At 43.4% G+C, this 19,274-nt stretch overlaps 2 protein-coding genes across 5 annotated transcripts in view; both read left to right on the top strand.

The window, feature by feature from the left end:
* The window catches only part of LOC143829552 (protein lifeguard 3-like), a 40,355-nt gene extending 34,177 nt beyond the window's left edge, over positions 1–6,178 (top strand). The window contains exons 9-12 of the mRNA XM_077320664.1: positions 1,477–1,564; positions 2,384–2,479; positions 3,094–3,147; positions 5,621–6,178. Of these exons, the coding sequence (XP_077176779.1) occupies positions 1,477–1,564; positions 2,384–2,479; positions 3,094–3,147; positions 5,621–5,767 (385 nt within the window). The 3' untranslated portion in view covers positions 5,768–6,178. The remainder of the gene's footprint in view (positions 1–1,476; positions 1,565–2,383; positions 2,480–3,093; positions 3,148–5,620) is intronic.
* A 3,071-nt stretch (positions 6,179–9,249) lies between these two features.
* LOC143829549 (protein lifeguard 3-like) overlaps positions 9,250–19,274 on the top strand; it is a 28,593-nt gene continuing 18,568 nt past the window's right edge. Inside the window, exons 1-4 of one of the 4 annotated variants that reach the window (XM_077320659.1) lie at positions 9,297–9,405; positions 15,925–16,072; positions 16,584–16,807; positions 17,478–17,572. In XM_077320659.1, the coding sequence (XP_077176774.1) occupies positions 16,609–16,807; positions 17,478–17,572 (294 nt within the window). In that variant the 5' untranslated portion in view covers positions 9,297–9,405; positions 15,925–16,072; positions 16,584–16,608. Of the gene's footprint in view, positions 9,406–15,395; positions 15,556–15,924; positions 16,073–16,583; positions 16,808–17,477; positions 17,573–19,274 lie in introns of those variants that run through there. The other 3 variants (XM_077320660.1, XM_077320661.1, XM_077320658.1) reach the window with 3 other exon arrangements.

Below are 19,274 nucleotides of genomic sequence, written 5' to 3'. Positions count from 1 at the left end.
CAGGTAAAATGTAGCTTGAGAGAGGCATGTATATTGCCTTGAGCTCCTTGGAAAAAGAGTAGGATAAAAAATGCACCACAAGATAGAATGTATTTAAATAGTTTTGCTTTGATTTTTTTCCTGACGGAACCTAAAGCATCTTACAACAACGAAGAAAACATTATTCATGAAACTTTAGATAGCATCACAACAGCAAACTACTCTTGGGCTGGTATTGGCTCTTCTGAAGGCCGGGGCTTTTGCTCTTGCCTTTTGCTTGGGCCCAAGGCTTCATGATTCTGGCTATGCCCAAGTTTTATAGGTACCAGAATAGGAAGGGAGAGGGTGCAGCTGCTAAAGAGCCGTTTTTAGTTGGTGCTAGAGGGTTGTGGCCCCAAACTATACTTTCTCCCCATATATGGGGGAAGAACCATATCTGCAGCTGCTGCTCTCTCCCTTGCCAATGAGTGTGTTGATCAAAATCACTCTGGCCAAATGCAGCTTTCTCTATTGCATCATCCATTGCTCTGTTTCTGTTTGAGAACTGATTGGAACTTACAGCTAATATTATCATTTTGGGTCCACTTCAGTCTAAATTGGGAAATGTGTGAATCATCCAAAAACAAAAATCTCTCAATTCCTTGCTTTGAAGAAGAGGTGGAGGAGCGGGAGAGGTTTCCCAAGCTGCAGTCGTATCATACTTGCTTGAAAGGAAGTCTGATTGAATTGAGAGAGATTTACAAATAGCACCTGTAATTGTCTCATGCCACTTTGCATGTACTAATATATCTTTTCAGGAAAGAACTTAACTGGGTTAGTATTTGCATTAAGGAGCAGTCCAATGACAAATGCAGCAGTAAGGCATAAAGTCAAGGTGGCAAGCCAGGTTCATAAATAAAATTATGTGGCAGAATTGCTAAAGTCAAAATTAATTCATTATAGAAAGGGTACTAACAGACTAAAGGATGCATTGAAAAGAGGGTAATGTTTGTCATGCTGGTCAGGTGAGGCTTAGTGGAGGGAAGGAGGCCCTGCCCATCTGATGGAGGGGGGGGGGAGCAGGGTGCCCACTGGCTGTTTATTGTAGCCAAGGGGACCTCCCAGGGCAGACTCCAGGGTGACAAGGTTGGTTGGTTCACTCAGCCATTAGTGCCCTAGGCCTAGGCAGTTGCCCAGTGTACAGGCTGCCTTAAGAATATTTGTAAAAAATGAGTTCCGTTTTCCAGCATTGCTACAAATGATTGCTGGATTTCTTTTTTTAAGGAAGAAATGTGATGTTCTTCCAAACAAATGTGTTTGGGGTATTAAATTAAGCATCTCCTTTTAGCTACTAAAGCAGAATTAATTTTGTTCTTTTGTGACATACTAATTTGTATGTGTGTATGTAAATTGCCCTGACAGTATGCCTCAAGCATGCAATTCACACTGTCCTTTGCTACTGCCTCTGTGATGCTAAAAATCTTAGGGCGAAATAAATGTTCAACTCTTTGTTTACAGCGTATATAGTACGAGAGCAGTTTTCCTTGCCATGTTAATCACAGCCATCGTGGCCATAATAGTCACTATCTTCTGCTTCCAGACAAAGGTGAAGTACACTGTCCTAAAGAAATATCATACTGCTTTTTTAGATGTGTCATGAATTCCTTGGGGAATTTCTGATCCTTAATTTCTTGGGAAATGTTTGTTCTTAACAGATGAGAATGCTTGGCTTCCTGTAAATTCAGTGCTGTTTGCACTCCCATTGCATAACTTTAGTAGATGGTATTGAGTTTCTAGTATGCTACTCTGAAAGGCTTGGTTTTTAACTTTACAAGTTCATAGCCCCTCTGTCTATGAAGATAAGTCTGAAAGTGTGTGGGCAAATATAACTTTGTGTGTGATTCTCAATAGCGGACAAGGCCTTAACGACTTCTGCAAGGCAGGCTGCGGTATACAGTAGAGCAGTGGTTCTAAGCCTTCCTAATGCCGTGACCCTTTAATACAGTTCCTCCTGTTGTGGTGACCCCCAACCATAAAATTATGCAAGTGTTCTTTCACAGAAATTAAACCAAAACTGACCAATGGCGTGAAGATCCATTGTTCATGATGAATATAAATTGTTTTCCCCCCGGGATTTCTCAGTTCAGTTATGCCTCTTGTCCCATCATGCCGATCTCACTTTTTTCCGCTGATCCGGACAGATGAACGCTCTATCTTGACCTACCCCGCAAGGCTGTTATGTAGATGGCACTCCCCCCCCAGCCAAGCTGCTTGCCCTGCTATGACCCCTGTGAAAAGGGTCTTTTGACCCCCAAAGGAGTCCTGACCCCCAGGTTGAGAACCACTGCAATAGAGTGAGTCATGTGCTGTCTGCATCTTTTCCCCACAACATCTTGTAACATGTATCCTCTTTTCTCATTGGTAGGTGGATTTTACATCCTGTACTGGCATGTTCTGCGCACTGGGTATTGTCGTCATGGTGACTGGGATTATCACAGCAATTGTCCTGTCCTTCCAATATGTAAGCAGCTAATGGAGAAAACTGATGGGCCCGGATCAGTTCCAGTCCCAGTGACAGTTGGGCCATGAGCATGTAGACAAATTGAACTCTATAGAACAGAGATTCAGTCCAATGGCAACTTTAAGACCTAGTAAGTTTTATCCATGGTCTAAGCTTTCGGGTGCAAAGTGTATTGTGTCAGATGAAGCATGTTGTGCACAGAAAAGTTTATACCTTGAATAAAACTTAGTTGGCCTTAAAGGTGCCATTAGTCTCAAACTTCGATCTGCTACTTCAGACCATTGTGGTTACCCACCTGAATCTGTATTGAAATCTGTGTCACTGAATCTGATGGCTGCAGCAGAATGTATATTCTTATCTAATATTATTTAAAAGAACAATGGGTATAACAAATTGTCTGCCCCCATGGTAGTTCAGTTGTGATTTGGAGGTTGTGGATGGCCAATACCGCACTGGCTTTCCTTTTAAAAATAAATTAATTTCTCCATCCCTCTAAATGCCTTTTGTTTTTTGCATTAAATTTCTGACCATTGTTGTTCTTTATGCCAGGTTAAGCAGTCTAAGAAACCTATTAAAGCAAGGTACAACTCACTGATTTCTCTTTTCCATTGCAGGTTTACTGGCTCCACATGTTGTATGCGGCTATTGGTGCCATAGCTTTCACCCTGGTTAGTAAAGAGTTACTTTCTTACTGGAACATTGTGGGGAAGGATGTGTGTTCTGCAGGCTCATTTAGAATTGTTGCCTGTCCCATTTTAAGGACTCCAGGCAGACCACTGGAGAATAGAATAGGGTGAAAGCTTTGACCGCATCTTGTTAGCCTTGTGCTATGTTCCCTTTTCACCTCTTTCTCCTGTGTTTGCTCCTCTTTTGCATCCCACGGTGTCTTTTAGAACAGGCTGTTGCTGTCCCTGAAAGTTGCATATCCATCCCCTCCTTTCTAACCTAAGAGCTCTTTACTTTAAGATTAGAAAGGCAAGTAAATGCATAACCTTGGTACAAGCTATGTTTAGGGAATTCTTTGTCTCTCAGCCAACATTTAAAGAGTTGTTAGCTTGTCTGTCTTTTAAAGAGTTGTTGGCCTGTCCTAGTGCATAAAACCAGGTCAGAGCTACGGCAAGTACCTTTGTATCTCTGTTCCTGCAATACTGGGGCCTTTGCCAATTAAAGGTAATTTTTTACAAGCACAGTTGATTGGGAACTAGTGAAATTATGTGCCTTTTGATGCAAATAGAAAAAGTGTATTAATTTGGTCAGGGAGAGTGGTTATCTAGAGCTGTATGAAACTATGAAAGCATATATGCCTAAGGTAACACTGGGATATTGGAAGCCAAAAATTGGCAATTGAATTTTGGTATTTGAGATGATGATGATTTAGGAAAGCTAAAGAGATGGGAGGGGGGATTGTTGGCCAGGGTTGTTCAGAGGTGTGGGTGAAACTGAGATTTCTTCTTTGCTATCCTTACCTCTGCTTGCAGTATTGATTAATTCAAATTAATTTCATTTTCCAATCATCTGTGAGATTTAATCCTTACTTCAGTTTAATGTCATGACTGGCCTCATTTCATTAATAAAGCTAAAGTTCATTTTTTGGGTGTATCATAAGTAATTTCAAATTTAACTGTGCTATGAAGTAACTAGAATTAACAAGAGAGTTTTTGGTTGCATTCCAAATCATAAAAGATATTGTCCAAAAATCTTTCATTTAAAAATGTACTGTATTTGCCGGCGTATAAGATGACTTGGCGTATAAGACGACCCCCCAACATTTCCACTCAAAATATAGCGTTTGTTACATTACATTGCACTAGTATGGGCCACTATGGGCAGCTATGTCTATCCCAACTGAAGTGCACCCGGCGTATAGGACGACCCCCCCCCCCACTTGGAGGCATGTTTTTTCAGGTGAAAAAAGTAGACTTATACGCCAGCAAATACTGTATTTTCTATTTTCAAGGAAGATTTGGGGTGGTGGATCTATTCCAGAACCTTTGGCTAAGTATTTGAATCTTTTTCTCAAGCCCTTTGTCCAGACAACTGGCTCTTACTTAAGAGATACGATGGATTTTTGAAATCACATTGACAATATACAGTTACATGCAGAGGAGTTATTTTTTGTCACTCAAGATGTGGTTTCCCTTTACAACAATATTCTACAAGATCACGTCCTGGATATACTTTGGGAGGTGCTAGAAAAAAAGAGATCAGCACTCTAATCCCACAACATCTTTTCTGTCACCTTTCAAAGTTATGTTTAAAGAATTAAAGAATAGTTCAGTTTTCCTGGCCAATCACAGGCACAGCTAAGGGGTGCAAACATGCACCAGAATCGACCTGTCTGTTTATGGATAGATTGGAAAATTATATCCTTCGACAGCACTATCTATTGAAAATACATCATTTTAAATAAATGATTCTTAGATGTTATCTTTATGTTTTGAATGGAACCAAAGAACCACTTGTTAATTTTGGCCAGTTCACTAATAACATACATAGCTCACTTCGTTAATATTCATAAACACATTAACATAAAAGCTTTGTTGTTTTGAATTATTCTGAGTTATAATTTTTTCAAGAACAATTTATAAAAAACTATGTTTTCACTGGTTCACTTTGTTTCATTTGTTGAATGGGAATTTGTAACTTTGAAACGTTTTTTTAATGTTTTTCTTTTTGTAACAAAGGAACAGTGCTTGTTAGGAAAAGAAAACCCAGAAGTACATGGGGAATTGACAGGGTAACAACTGCCTAAAACCCGTTGAATGGAAGTGAATGTAATGGCAGACAAGGTGGAATACAGGGAACCAAGGGAAGAAAAATCTTGGTTGGACTTGGGATCACTCTGTATATAACTAAATTACTAGTTAGACTCATGACTACTGTTAGGCATATTCAAGGTAGCAGAGATGGTCCCTAGATTTCTATAGCTTGTACATTCAATGGATACTAGGTATTGATTCAAACAAAGTGTGTCTCATCTCACAATGCAGTTTTGTAACACGTGAACTACCCTCCAAGCCTAGATTCTGGCTTCTGCAGCTAAGAAGAGCTGGGGGGGAAATTCTTTATTATTGGATAATCTCTTGAAGCACACAACTTGCTACTTTCTCATGACTTTTTGTTTGTTTTTGTTTTTTGCAGTTTCTTGCATACGATACCCAGTTGATGTTGGGCAACAGAAAACACACGATCAGCCCTGAGGAATATGTCTTTGGAGCCCTCAAGATATACACGGACATAATGTACATCTTTACTTTCCTCTTGCAGATTATAGGCAGCAGAGATTAGAATGCTGAAGCCATCCCCAGAGATTCAGCGGAATACCTTTCTGAATTTAATATTCTGCTGCTTTGCTCTTATCTCCACTACATGTATAGAAGCTACTAGTGGATTCATATAGTGGACAGCTATAAGTGGGAGTCTGCAGCTTCTGTACAGTGTGGGAATTAACCATAATCCGTAAAATGCCTGCTTCCTCTGTTTCCATAATGCCATACCTAGGGTGCATTTAGTGCCCTCTACACATGAATTCAGTATGTGTATGTTACCACCTTCATATGATGTATCATAGTCCTTTCAGTGTATCTTGTATTTTTGTCAGCATACTTAACCTATGTGTAGAAAGTTCTTCCAAATAGAATCCCCTAACTCCAGGGAACCACATCATGTGTGCAAATAAAATTTATATTTTTGAATAAAGTGGTCTTCTCGGTTTGTGTGATGGCATGACAAGGAACTGCGTTCGTTTGTTTTAGTATGACACTAGGAGTGTGATCCTATGAACATTTTCTTGGGCGTAAGCTCCACTGAATGCACGTGAGTAAGATTCTGAGGAGTCCTTCTAGGATTGCTCTCTAAAACTACAAACTTAACTTTGGGGTAAGTACTGCTGAAATACTTATTGACTTCCACGTAAAACAGTTTGGATCAGATTATATGGAAATATATTTATTATTTTTATTTAAAATTTTTCTGTGTTGCCTTTCTACACAAATAGGGTCCCCAAGCAGGTGAACATGGAAACTTACAAAACATTTGAACATTAAAACAGCATTTATATAACTGTATTAATAATTCCATCAAAACAAATACACAGTGCCAAAACCAGGGAAGGAAGTCTGAGCCAATAACAGTTATTGGGAATATGCTCAGTGAAACAAAATCTTCACTTGGTGGTGAAGACAGTGATAAAGGGAGACAGATTATCTCCCCAGGGAGGGAGTTCCAAAGTTTTGATGTCGTAACAAAGCAGGCCATTTTTCTGGTGGCTAGCCTCAGATGGTGAGGGCACCTTACACAGGACCTCCAAAGATGACTTGGCTCTTACATTGTAGTCTGCCTTTCTCCTCAAGACTCATGGCAGATTACACAGAATAGGTCCAATACTGTCAATAGAGTTTGTGTTTAGAATCCTAAAATCCTCCAGACCATTCCAATGCTGGCAGAATTTAAATATGTAAAAAAATATGTAAAAAGCACCAAGCTACTTAGAAGAGTAAAATAGTTTTATTAAGAAGAGAAGCAAACTTTGTATAAAAAGGGGAGAGACTGATGGTTGTTCTGGATTTATTCATTCTGTTCTGTAGGAAAATCTCCAAATGTACCATAGGGGGAGACTATTAAAAAATTATCAAGAAGTTCCTAATCTGACTATACTAAATACATCTGACCTGAAAATTTCAGCTGGTTCAAAATGCGGCTGCTAGGGTTCTCACTGGAACATCCTGGAGGGCCCAAATCCAGCCTGTGCTGAGGCAGCTGATTGGTTGCCAGTTGCAGCTCAGAGCAGGTTCAAGTATTAACCTTTGAGACCATCTGCAGTCTGGGTCCCACCTATCTTATGACCCTCACTGGGCTTTACACTAAGCAAGTGCAAATCTATTGGAGATCCCTGGCCCAAGGGAGGTGCACCTGGCCTCAACCCAGACCAGGGACTTTTCTGTCCTAACCCCAACCTTGTGGAATGAGCTCCTGGGTGAGCTGCAGGCCCTAAAGAAACTCAGTTCCGCAAAGCCTGTAAAACAGAGCTGTTCCACCAGGTCTTTGGTTGAGGCTGGGGTAAGATCTGGGCCCCTCCCTGAGTTAGCTGGAACATCAGGCATCCTTGGCAGCCTTCCTAGTCAGCTAATCAGTAGGGCAGGAAGGAGAGCCAACTCTTAAGGCATTATCCCTTGTGTGAATTAAGACTACAGGTAAAGCCCATTTGAGCAAACCAGTCTTATGGCGGGGACTCCCTGCTGATGCAAAGTGGATGCCTCTAAAAGTACCCCCCAGGTGCCACATGAACATGCTGCCTTCATGGGAAGGAGCAAGATCAACCCACTAGTTCCCTTGGAGGTGAGGATAAGTGGAAGCAAACAGTTCAGATAATTTATCATCTGCCAGAAGCACCAGAATGGGGATTCTGTGAAGGGTAAAGACGAATATACTGAATTAGGCACCCTTTGCAGAATCCACATTCTAATGGTAACCGACAGATAAATTTGCTTAGTTCCCATGGACATTCCAGCTTTCTGCAAAAACATTTAGTGCCGCCTCTTGGGATGCTGAAAGTTTCCTGGTTCTCTGAGTGAGTCCCAGGTAAATTTGGTTTGCAGACAGAAGAGTCTGAATGTGTTCCAGTTTGTTTTTGTTAACACATTTTGAATGGAGGAGGTTGGTTAAAGCAATGTAAATATATGAAACATTTTTCCTCCCCATTTATATTATGAAAGTTGGATCTTCTGCACTTGTCCTCAGTTTGTTTACATAGAAACACCTCCCCCCCCCAAAAAAAAACCTGGTTCCTTTAAAATATTTGGGTCACTGGCAAAACATCTCTGGCAGGTTGAGGGGAAATGTGCAAGCAATCATCACACAGTAAATAATGCACTTTCAGTCCGATTTCAATATACTTTGCAACTGAATTTTACTGTGTGAAATGCCCCAAATCACTTGCAAGCCGTGTGAAACTCCCCTTTACATCTCTTTCTTCCTATTCTATATGGCGGCTGGAAAGGGGAAACAAAAAATAATGCCTCACAGGGCTTCATTTCTATTCACATGTGACTACTCTCAAATCCATTTTCTTTTCTTTTTGGGGGGGGGGGAGGGGAATGCAATCATTACATTATATTGACCCTCCCAACGCAGAGCTGGGAACCCTGTGTTGGTCTGAAGCAACAGAACGAAGTTAGAGTCCAGTGGCACTAGCAATGTTTAATTCTGGGTTTCCTATCCATCGACGCAAAGAGCCTCTTGTGGCGCAGAGTGGTAAGGCAGCCGCCTGAAAGCTTTGCCCATGAGGTTGGGAGTTTGATCCCAGCAGCCGGCTCAAGGTTGACTCAGCCTTCCATCCTTCCGAGGTCGGTAAAATGAGTACCCAGCTTGCTGCTGGGGGGTAAACGGTCATGACTGGGGAAGGCACTGGCAAACCACCCCGTATTGAGTCTGCCATGAAAACACTAGAGGGCGTCACCCCAAGGGTCAGACATGACTCAGTGCTTGCACAGGGGATGCCTTTACCTTTACCTTTTATCCATCGACGCAGAATGAAACCGTGTCGGTCTTCCGAGTGCCACTGGACTCAAACTTGAGGTTTTCTTGGGGTGGGGGTGGGGGATGGAGGAGTCATACGCTTTCGGCCACTCTGGTTTGGGATGCCTTTGGGCAAATTGAAGGTGGTCCGCGTGGAAGCCGAGCAGCCCCTCGCTGCCCTTCCTTGTAGCCGCCTCTGACGGCCCGCTGCTTGTAGCCGCTTCTCGCCTCTTGGGGGCAGCCCCGCTCAAGCGCTGGCTCCGCTTTGGCAATGGGGTGGGAGCCGAAAGAGGCTGGCCCCCCTCCGACCCGCCCCTTCCTCCTGCCTTCTCGGAATGCCCCTCGCCTTCCCGGAGGTGCTTGGTTCTTCTCTTCAGGGAAGGGAGCCGGAGAAGCAGCCAGGCAGGCAGGTAATGGGTCTGAGGGCTGCGCGGGCAAATGCCCGGGGGGGGGGGGGGTCGGGGGAAAGAAACAAAGCAGAGTAGGACCTTTGGTTCGTGTGCCAATAAAGCGCACGAGAGAGAGAGAGAGAGAGAGAGAGAGAGAGAGAGTGTTTAAAAAAGCTGGCGTCCATAGGAACCGGGAGCGAAACCTTGCTTCCTTCCATACTTTCTTTCCGTGTTAATTTTAGTGCTTTCATCTCGGCTAGATTCTCTTTCGGTATTGGAGTCAGGCTGGCAGAAAAGCGCTTCAACAGCAAAGGATGGTCCAGGTGGGGCGCCGTGCTGGTCTGAAGCGGCAGGACAAAGTTTGAGTCCAGGGGCACCGTTAAGATCAACAAAAGGTGCCCCGACTCCCCCCACCCCACCCCAAGTGATGCACACAAAAGCTTGTGGCTTGAATAAAACTTTGTTGGTGTCAAAGGGGCCCCTGGACTCAGCAAGGAATGGTCACGAGATGAGAGCATTATGAGTGGTCCAATTTACCTTGAGTCAGTCCTCTAACATTCCAAGTGGCTATTTGGTGCATCTTCATAAAGCACAGACCCTTGCTTTCACCATTTTACAAGACAGGTTGCCAGATCTTTCCTTAACCCACCCCGTTTACCCAGTCTTGGGACTGGCATGTCCAGGTGTGCATGGCTCGGTTCAGACAATATTAGTAAAAGGTAATTATGCTCATCTGAAATATAGCACTCGGGAAGACTTGCATATTGCATATATGCATTTGCATATTGGTGCATGACATTGCAAACCTCTGTGACAATAGGTAAGCATGCGAGTGTTGCATTGGCAAATCAGTCTCCCTTTCATTAGCACAGCCTAAGGAGAGCCCAGACTTCACCTTCTCCAAAGCAAAACATTGCTAGCTCCCATTGCTAAAGTGGGCTTCTTCAGTGTTATATCCCCTGTAATGTTACCTCATAGTTGTGTGTGTGAGCACCCACTTATTAACCCCGGAAGCCCTGCTCAGCAGGAATCTGGACTCTGGAGTTGCGCAGGAAGGTCTTGCACTGCCCATTGTCCATTTTAAGATTACAGCAGTTATATTTTGCTCTGGGTGTGAACTGCTGCACTCAGTAAGGGAAAATATTAAAAGGATCATGGTCCCTGCCCCTTCTTATCTTTACAAAACAAGCAAGCCCTGTGCCTTGTCTGGACCTGCTAAGTTGCCACAAGACAAACAGGGTTGACTGAATCTTAGAACTTGATAACCTAAGCAGCTTCATGATGTTACCCAGCAGCCCAAGTAGTGCATTGCCCCCACTGGGAGTTAGTGGAGGGCTTGGCAGCCGGGGACATTGCGCCTGCAGGGAGATCCAGGGGGGGGGCATGAACTCTTCTGCCCCCCCTACCCTGGAAGTTTACACCCCAGTAGCAGTTACATCACAAAGTGTGTTTCCTGTTGAAGCCAATGACAACAACATGACAAAATAAAGGCACCAGCTTGGTGTAGTGGCTAGGAGTGCGAACTTCTAATCTGGGTTTGATTCCATGCTCCCCCACATGCAGCCAGCTGGGTGACCTTGGGCTCCCCACAGCACTGATAAAGCTGTTTTTACTGAGTAGTAATATCAGGGCTCTCTCAGCCTCACCCGCCTCACAGGGTGTCTGTTGGGAGAGGAAAGGGAAGGCGACTGTAAGCTGCTTTGAGACTCTTTCGGGTAGAGAAAAAGCGGCATATAAGAACCAACTCTTCTTCAACTATAGCCAAGAAAAAAATAATTAAAATTGCAAAGAAACACCAACATTGTTTTTTTTAAAAAATCAGGTTTGATGTCTAAAAATGGTATAAGATTGTGACTTCCGGAAGATGGCTAAAAGCATGGCTTTCTTCAGCATAGAAAGCAAACTGAGAAAGTAGGCTGAGGAGAGAGGCTTTCTTGTGGTGTAGTCTGCTTGGGAAACCATACTTTCTTTTATACACCTTATTTGTAGCCTGGCTTTCTAACTCAAACTCAAGGTGGATTACAGAGTAGAGAAAGAGTGGGTGAAATGATCATATCATAATCATCATCATATAATAAATATATACTGTATAAAATGTCAGGTGTATTACGTGACAACTCACTTCTTAAAACAGGGGCTGAGTCCACCTTCTCTCCCTCTCCCTAAATCCATGTAGCAGTTTGCATGTGCCTGCTGCATTTCAGCATGCAACAGACTTTACTACTAGTGTAATAATAAAGTATAGGAGATTCACTGAACAATGTTATACTCATGAACATGTGTGTATGTATGTGTTAAGTGCCCACAAGTTAGTTCTAACTCATAGCCACCCTATGAATGAATGTCCTTCAAAGTGTCCTATCATTAACAGCTTTGCTCAGGTCTTACAAACCAAGTCAATCCATCTTGCGTTTGAGTCTTCCTCTATTCCTGCTGACTTCAATTTTAACTAGAATTATGGTCTTTTCCAGTGACTCTTATCTTCTCATAATATGACCAAAGTTTAGTAATTTTAGTTTCTAGGAATTTAATCTTTTTTGTGCTCCAGAGAATCTATAAAACTCTTCTCCAGCACCATATTTCAAATTAATCAACTTTCTTCTTGTCAGCTTTCTTCATTGTCCACCAGTCACACCGATACATAGTAACAGAGAATAACATGGTATGAATCATCTTGCTGTTGGTTGTCAGCAACCCATCCCTACACCTAAGAAACTTCTCGTTCCTTCCTAGCTACCCTTCCCAGTCCCAAATTTCTTCTGATTCTTGGTTGCAGTCTCTCTTTTGGTTGATGATGATGGAGCCAAGGAATAGAAAATCCTGAACAATTTCAGTTTCTTTATCGTCATCCCTAAAGCTGTGTAATTCCCAGTAATCATTAGTGTTAAGTATTAAACACAGGTTCCCAGGCTGAGCCCTGGTGTAAGTGAAGCCTTGTTTGTATATCCTTTATGAGTTCCATCTGGATCCCAATACATCTGACTTTTTGTGGGGAAAAACAGTATGGAGTAAAAGACCAGGAAGTGGTTTTATGGGCTGAGATACTGTGTGGTTTGTCTGCTGCAGTTTAGACACCCTGTAAATTGTCTTAGGCATCCGGAAATGCAAGCCAACAGGTAGCTTGGCTAACTTCATTATTTGCTGTGTTCTACTTAGAACAGTTTGTCCAGTGGCACCTTTCAGATCTGATGAAGTGTGCATGCACATTAAAGCTTATATTCAGAATTAAATTTTGTGCAGAGTCTTTGGATTCAACTACAGTACACAGTGTCAAAAAGAGTTGAGTAAAAGCCGAGAGTCCAAGAGCAGGCAGGCGAGGGCACTCAAGAGTCAAGATCCAACTAGTCCAGTCCAGTAGCTGTGCAAGGTTGGTGTCAGCAAGGCAAAAATCACTGTTCACAGTTGTGTCCACGTCTGTCTGTCAGTGATCAAAGCAGCCCTTAAATAGTTCTTCTTGCTGATGCTAGCTCTCATCCTGAGATGACTCATCAACCCCCAGCAAATGGTTTCGAGCCAGTAACTAGATGCTATACCTTTTATTCTGCAGCCCACTTCTTAAATACTGCCTATTCTTCTGCAGGCAACTGTGGCGAGCCAACATCCTGAGTTCTCTCATCTGGTCCCAGGCTGGGAGGGTGGGCTTCTGCAGACACCTCAAGCCATTGAGTCTTGACCATTTTGCCCTTCTGTTGTTAGAATTCTGCTGGGGCCAAGTTCTTACTGCTCAGATCTTCTCCTGCAGAGTCCTCACGGTCCTGCAACTGATCTGCAACAACCACTACTAGACTAACACAGCTACCCACCTGAATCTGTGCTCTACTTAGTTGCAATTCAAATGAATATGGCTGTGAGTTGTCTTTTAATTGGAGGAGGAGTTTACCAGAGTAACGTACAGTAGTGAGAGGAGTCAGGCTGTCTGCTGCTTGTTTCCTCTGGCACTTGTGATTTTTTTTCTGTGTACCTTAGGACATAAGAAATGAGAAGTTGGTAGAAAGCATAGTTGCAAGGGAACCTGAAGTAACAAGCAGAGTGTTGTGAGTCATGCTGGTATAAAACACAGCAGCTACAGGACTGGGTGGAATTCAAAGCTTTGTTGTTATGCAGACTTTCATCACCTTTCTTCAGGTCTGTTGAACTATCATGGTTCCTCAGGCCTCATCCTGGCCCATCCAGACTTGCTGATTCCTGTCCATCCTAACCTCCTTGTGCCACTCCTACCTGCTGTTTCCCCCAGTCAGCCTCTGCCATGCCTTGGCAAAAGCCCCTTTTGCTCTTCCATTTAGATGCTGGATTTGAGTGGTTGAATTTGAGTATAAGCAGCTTGTTTTATTTAAAACATTTTGAAGCTGCCTTTCCATGCAGCTTAGGGACCACAAGGTGACAAATGTTAAAAACATTAAAAGCAAGATTAAAAACCCACATAAGCATATAAAAACAAAGAACAAATAGAAACTGTGAGGCAATACCAGCCAAAACTTGCTGGGGGCAGACAGTGATAGAGGGTAGAAGATGAATTTCCTGGTGGATCGTCATTATTTTAAGGACGTGATCAAAAAGTCCCTTTCTCACCACCCATCTGGTCTCATGACAGGGATATCCAAGAGAGAGCTGCTGAAGATGACTATAATGGTTAGGTTCATATAGAACTAAACAGTCCTTAATTTATGTAGACCCCAAGCTGTATAGGGTTTTAGAGGTCAGTATCTTGAATCAGACTTGGAACCAAATTGGAAGCTAGTGTAAGTGGAACAAGCCTGGAATGATACAGACTGGTATGAGCTAGAGTTCCAATTGAATATAGATGATACAAAACCAAGAGTGTGACCCACATAGTGTGGGATCTGTTATTACCTAAGATTAGCCCATGGCTGTCATGGAGACCTGAGCTACCCCACCAGTTCTGAGCCACTCCCACCAAGGCTGCCTCAGTGTGGATGTTGAAGTCCCCAGAACAACCAGTATAGGAGTCCTCACACCAAGCTAGAGGTCACCTCTGCCAGGGAGATAGTTGAGCGATAGAATTCTAGTCCCGTCTCACAGTCCCAGTATTAGCTCCACACTCTCAAAACTGGGAAAGTTCTGAACACGGCACCACACTAGGAGAACAGAGTCCTGATACAACGCTTGACAATTTTACTGAGGCCCGGGGGGGGGGGGAGGTAGTCTTTTGCCGAGGGACACCACCGCCTGAGCCCCTGCTCCACTTGCTTTCCCGCTGGCACACTTGACTTCCCGCCACCCGCTGGGAGGCGCTGCCAGCAGCAGCTGTACAGTGCCATGCCGAGGAGGAGCACCAGCCATGGCCATGGCTGGAGAGCCGGTGGCAGAATGCCCGGGCAGCCCCCAAGGCAGCGGCCAGGAAGGAGGATGAGGAGGAGCCGCGGACTGGTACCGACTGATCCATGGACCGGTACCGGTTCCTGGACCGGGGGTTGGGGACCACTGGACTAGATGACAATATCTCCCTGTCTGCCAAGTCTGTGCTGATATATCACTGAGTACCCAGGAGGGCACAGTTGGAAAAGAGTAAGCCTGTCCCCTTCCTAACCATGTCTTGGTGAAGCTCACCAGGTCAGCCTTCTCATTCAGTATTAACTGGCAGGGGCTCATGGAAATTGTAGTCCATGAACACCTGGAGGGCTACAGTTTGCCCACCCTGTTTTAGAAGAACATGTTCTGTTAGTTAAGCTAGCTTCCCAATTTATCAAACTTGCCTGCCAAATCCTACCAAGACTATTTTATGATCTTCAGGTGATAATATCCTGGGCACAGATTCAACTGTGTTTAAGACTCCTCCAAAAAATAGAGATAACTGGGCATGTCCACTACATGTGTAAATTATTTAATTTATAAATGGATTTCCAGCACTGATGAAATTTATCATTAAAGATTTTAACATATTTGTAAGATGTGAAAAACCACTTATATCAATTTTCTTTTCAGTTAATACAAATTGCATTTGCATAATAGAAGTCAAAGGTTTGTTTCCATTCATTATCCAATACAACATCATTTTACATTTTATTCCAGTGAGTAATGAGAAATGTACCCTGACTTGATGGCCCAGGGTGGCCTAGTCTTGTCCATTTTTGGAAACTAAGCAGGGTCAGCTCTGATTAGTAGTTGGATGGGAGACTACCAAGGAATACCAGGGTAGCTACATAGAGACAGGTAATGGTAAACTACTTCTGAACTCTTGCAGTCACTATAGCTTAACAGTATTTTCCACTGTTGGGTGGTTGGATTTTCTTTATAATATTTTGATAAACCATGGTTATTAAAGTCTAATTTTATTCTACTGGTGTGGGCGGAAAACCCATATTTCCAAAGGATGTTCTCAGTTGATCTTGTCTAAGACTGCAAAATACAAAATTGTGCAGCTGAAAGCACTGAAGTCCTTTAATTTTCCCCACACTTTTTGATTGGAGCATGGGTAAAGATTCTAGGTTTGAAACAAACTCTAGTTCCCTGTGAAATGTGAATGCCTGAGTAAACTGGAGTTTATAAAGTCAGGACTCACATGATCACAGTTTTATCCAGGTTTGTGGGGAATAAACTCCTGCGTTCATATGTCCTGGAGATACAGAATTCGTTCCCAAACGGAAATCTTTGATCACACATGTGAGAAATGAGGAGAGGGTGGAAGCCTAAGAAACAAGCAAGCTACATTTGTGTTCATCAAAGCAAGGTAAAGTATTATGACTGAGTGTTACCAAAGTGCAGCCAACTTAGTTTGGGATGGTACTTAAGCCCTGTTGTCGGAAGTTGATGTTGCACCAGCAGTGCAACCAGCAGGAATAGCAAAATATGTGATAACTAGGCAGAGACTCTAAACAACAACAGCACAGATACTGAGTGCTAGATGTGCAGGTCTATCTAGCAGGAGTTGCTCTTAGATTTGCTGGTAGCAGTGGTTACTACCCAGTGAGAAATTTGATAACCCCAGTCCTCTCTCTGGGATAGAGCCCCAGTCCTCTCTCTGGGGTAAATTGTGATTGAGGGGAGCAACATGACACAATTAAAATCCTTCCCTTGTCCTTTCTTATTTTGGTCCAGTTCCCTCTACTAGCCATTTTTGGAAAAGGTGTTTCAAGTCTGATACACCAGGGATGACCTAGCTGTGTTCCACATTCTAGATATTATTGCATTAAAAATATGGGCATAGGTCATAACTGGGTTTGTGTCTTTGTTTTTTCCAGGTGCTGTGAGTCTCGCTGAGACATCATGTCCAATCCCAGTGCTCCCCCAAGTTATGATAAAAAGGACTCCTTCCCTCCACCACCATATGATGGGTACTCTGGGGGGCATCCTTCTGGATTCCGTGGGGCTGACCCACAGCCACCCTCGTATAGTGTTGCCTGTCAACAGCCTGGAGGCTATCCTCAGCCAGTTCCTCCTTTGGAAACTCTTCCAGTGAACTGTAGTAAGCTTATTTCTTTTCTTGGTGAGAGACATTGTAAGGTGGCTGTTTTAACTGAGAAACACTAAAGGAGCTGAATGCTGTCACTGAGAGGTTTTATTTTATGCGGGAGATTCAGGTTGTGGACATGAAATTCAGAGCCTAGGTAATAGTCCTGTAAAACTGGGTTGTTGGATGTGGCCATGGAAATGGGGGGCTTAAACAGAGACCTCTGATATACTCCTTGGAGTGTTAAGGAAGTTGGGGCACTCCCATCTGAGAGCATTCTCGGAAATATCTTCCTGTGTCAGAGACCTAGTTTCAGCTACATATGTGACCCAAGTTTATGGTGTCCAGAAGGTTGTGGGAACACATTTTAAGGAGTCCCAGTGGGCGGACTGACTTTTAGGCAAAAGCTCAAGAACCTGATTGAAGCTAATGAGAGGTTAGCTGATAAATTGAGAGCCAGCAGAGGTTTCCAAAAAGAAAGCTGGGGTTTAGAGAGCAGAGATAGTGTATTTCTAAGGGCACTGAACCTCCATGGGATCCCTGTGGCTTGAGACCTGCTTCTGATGCTGGAGGGGTGGGAAGTGGAACTCCTCTGGCTGTCCCTGAGCTACTGTTGAAGTGCCCTGGTCTCAAACTGTGTAGTGTGTTAAAGGTCAATCCCAACATACTGTCTCTGTCTTGACAGGTGACAGGTCTGGTAGCAGTGGTAGTGGAGAGGACGGGTTTTTCAATTCAACAGGCTGGGACAACAAGAAAGTTCGACATGCTTTCATCCGCAAGGTATCTTTGAGGCATCAGTGCTGGGTGGTCTCTTTGTGAGTTCTGCTTCACTGGCACCTTCCTGTGAGGAAAGTGATATCTGTAGTAGCACACTGTACTCTTGTATGTAACAGAAGAAACCTTCAGGGAGCCAGTCTTGATGCTCCACGGGGAAATGGCTGCAGAGGGCATCCTTTAGGGGGAGGCTTAACAACCCGCAGGAACGATAACTGAATTAACCTGTGTCTGACTCTCGGAGTTTTGTTTAACCTTTTTCCACCCAAAGGATAAATATTCTTCTGTAAGCATACGCTCTGACAAAAATTCAGTAAAGATGGTTTGGTCAAATGTGTGTATTTCTTTCAATGTGTTGCAGGATGTTTCCCTCTGGTTATTTCTAAACAATATTCACTTTATATTTGTAGGGTTCAGAACAACATTTCATGTTAAACAAAACTGTCCTTAGGAGTCTCCAACAGCTAGAGACAGGTTTCTAATCAAAATAACAATCCAGACTTTGGCTTGGATCAAGATACTGTTTGCTGCTAGGAATAATTTTATTCAGGCTTTTTCAACAGGGGTTTTGTGAAACCCTGTGGTTTCTCAATGGCCCTGGAAGGGTTTCCCCAATTGGATGGAAGTTAATTAATGTTGAATATTTTTTTTTAAATTTAAACAATGGATTGGTTGATATGGCCATATATGGTTATGTTGACTCCCCTCCCCCTCATGGCCCACGATGGGCCCCAAGGGGGTGGAAAGGGGGAGGCCCCAATCATAAAAATCCTTGCTGATGAAGGCTGGTTGTGCGTGGGAGTGACTGGAGTCCAGAGACGTAAGTACTCTCATTTTAACTTAACTGCGTTATGGGGTGGAAGGGGGTGATGGAGCAGCAGGTGCCTGCCTTAGCACTGTTCCCAGCCCAGTGGGGTAGGCTGCTGGGTTGTTTATGGTGTTTCAGTGGGGAGGAGGGCAACAGCCTATGATGTCACGTCCAATGGGAGTATCTGGGTGATGTCACCTCTGGTGATATGACTTCCAGAGGTGTGTCCTGTTGACATCACTTCTGGAGTTTCTTGAATCTTAAAGAATGTTTCAAAGGTTTAACAGTAACAAGGTTGAGAAAGGCTGATTTTATTGAATAATACAATGTTAGTGTAGGTTGTAGCACTGAGTAAAAGTCAGCCCAGGAGTCACAGGCAAAAAATATGTTCTGGGCCATTGCAAAGCAAATCTATCAGACATTAATATAGAAAGTAGGGGTTTATCTGTGACCGAGATCCTACAGGAGTTGTGCTATCTGGGAGAAAGGAATTAATTATGACTACAGGGAAGCATCGGAATGGGGACTGTTGTATGGGAATGACCACTGTGCTATCGTTTTGAGCAACGAATAATATTGGCTCATTTTTAGAAGTTCCCCTCCCTGTGGGCTTGGATATTTCAAAGGCACAGGAAATGATACTGGTGTAATGTGCCCATCTCTAAATGCCGAAGTGAGATGAAAATCTGTGGGAATGCATCCTCCATTCTCCTGAATGGCTAGCTTGGGTTGCTCATTTCAGTTTCTACCTGTGTAGGGCAAGAGCCAAGAAGGGAGCTCCTACAAAATGCTAAATAAAAACCAGGCCCCTGCCAAATTAGGATCCTACTGTAGTGTAATTATAGGTCTGCAGGAGTTTGAAGCAACTGTCCATTTGGTTATGTGACATTCGAATTTCTT

Source organism: Paroedura picta, chromosome 2 (assembly GCF_049243985.1).
Source record: "Paroedura picta isolate Pp20150507F chromosome 2, Ppicta_v3.0, whole genome shotgun sequence".
NCBI lineage: Eukaryota > Metazoa > Chordata > Lepidosauria > Squamata > Gekkonidae > Paroedura > Paroedura picta.
This window is presented reverse-complemented; position numbering and strand designations above follow the sequence as displayed.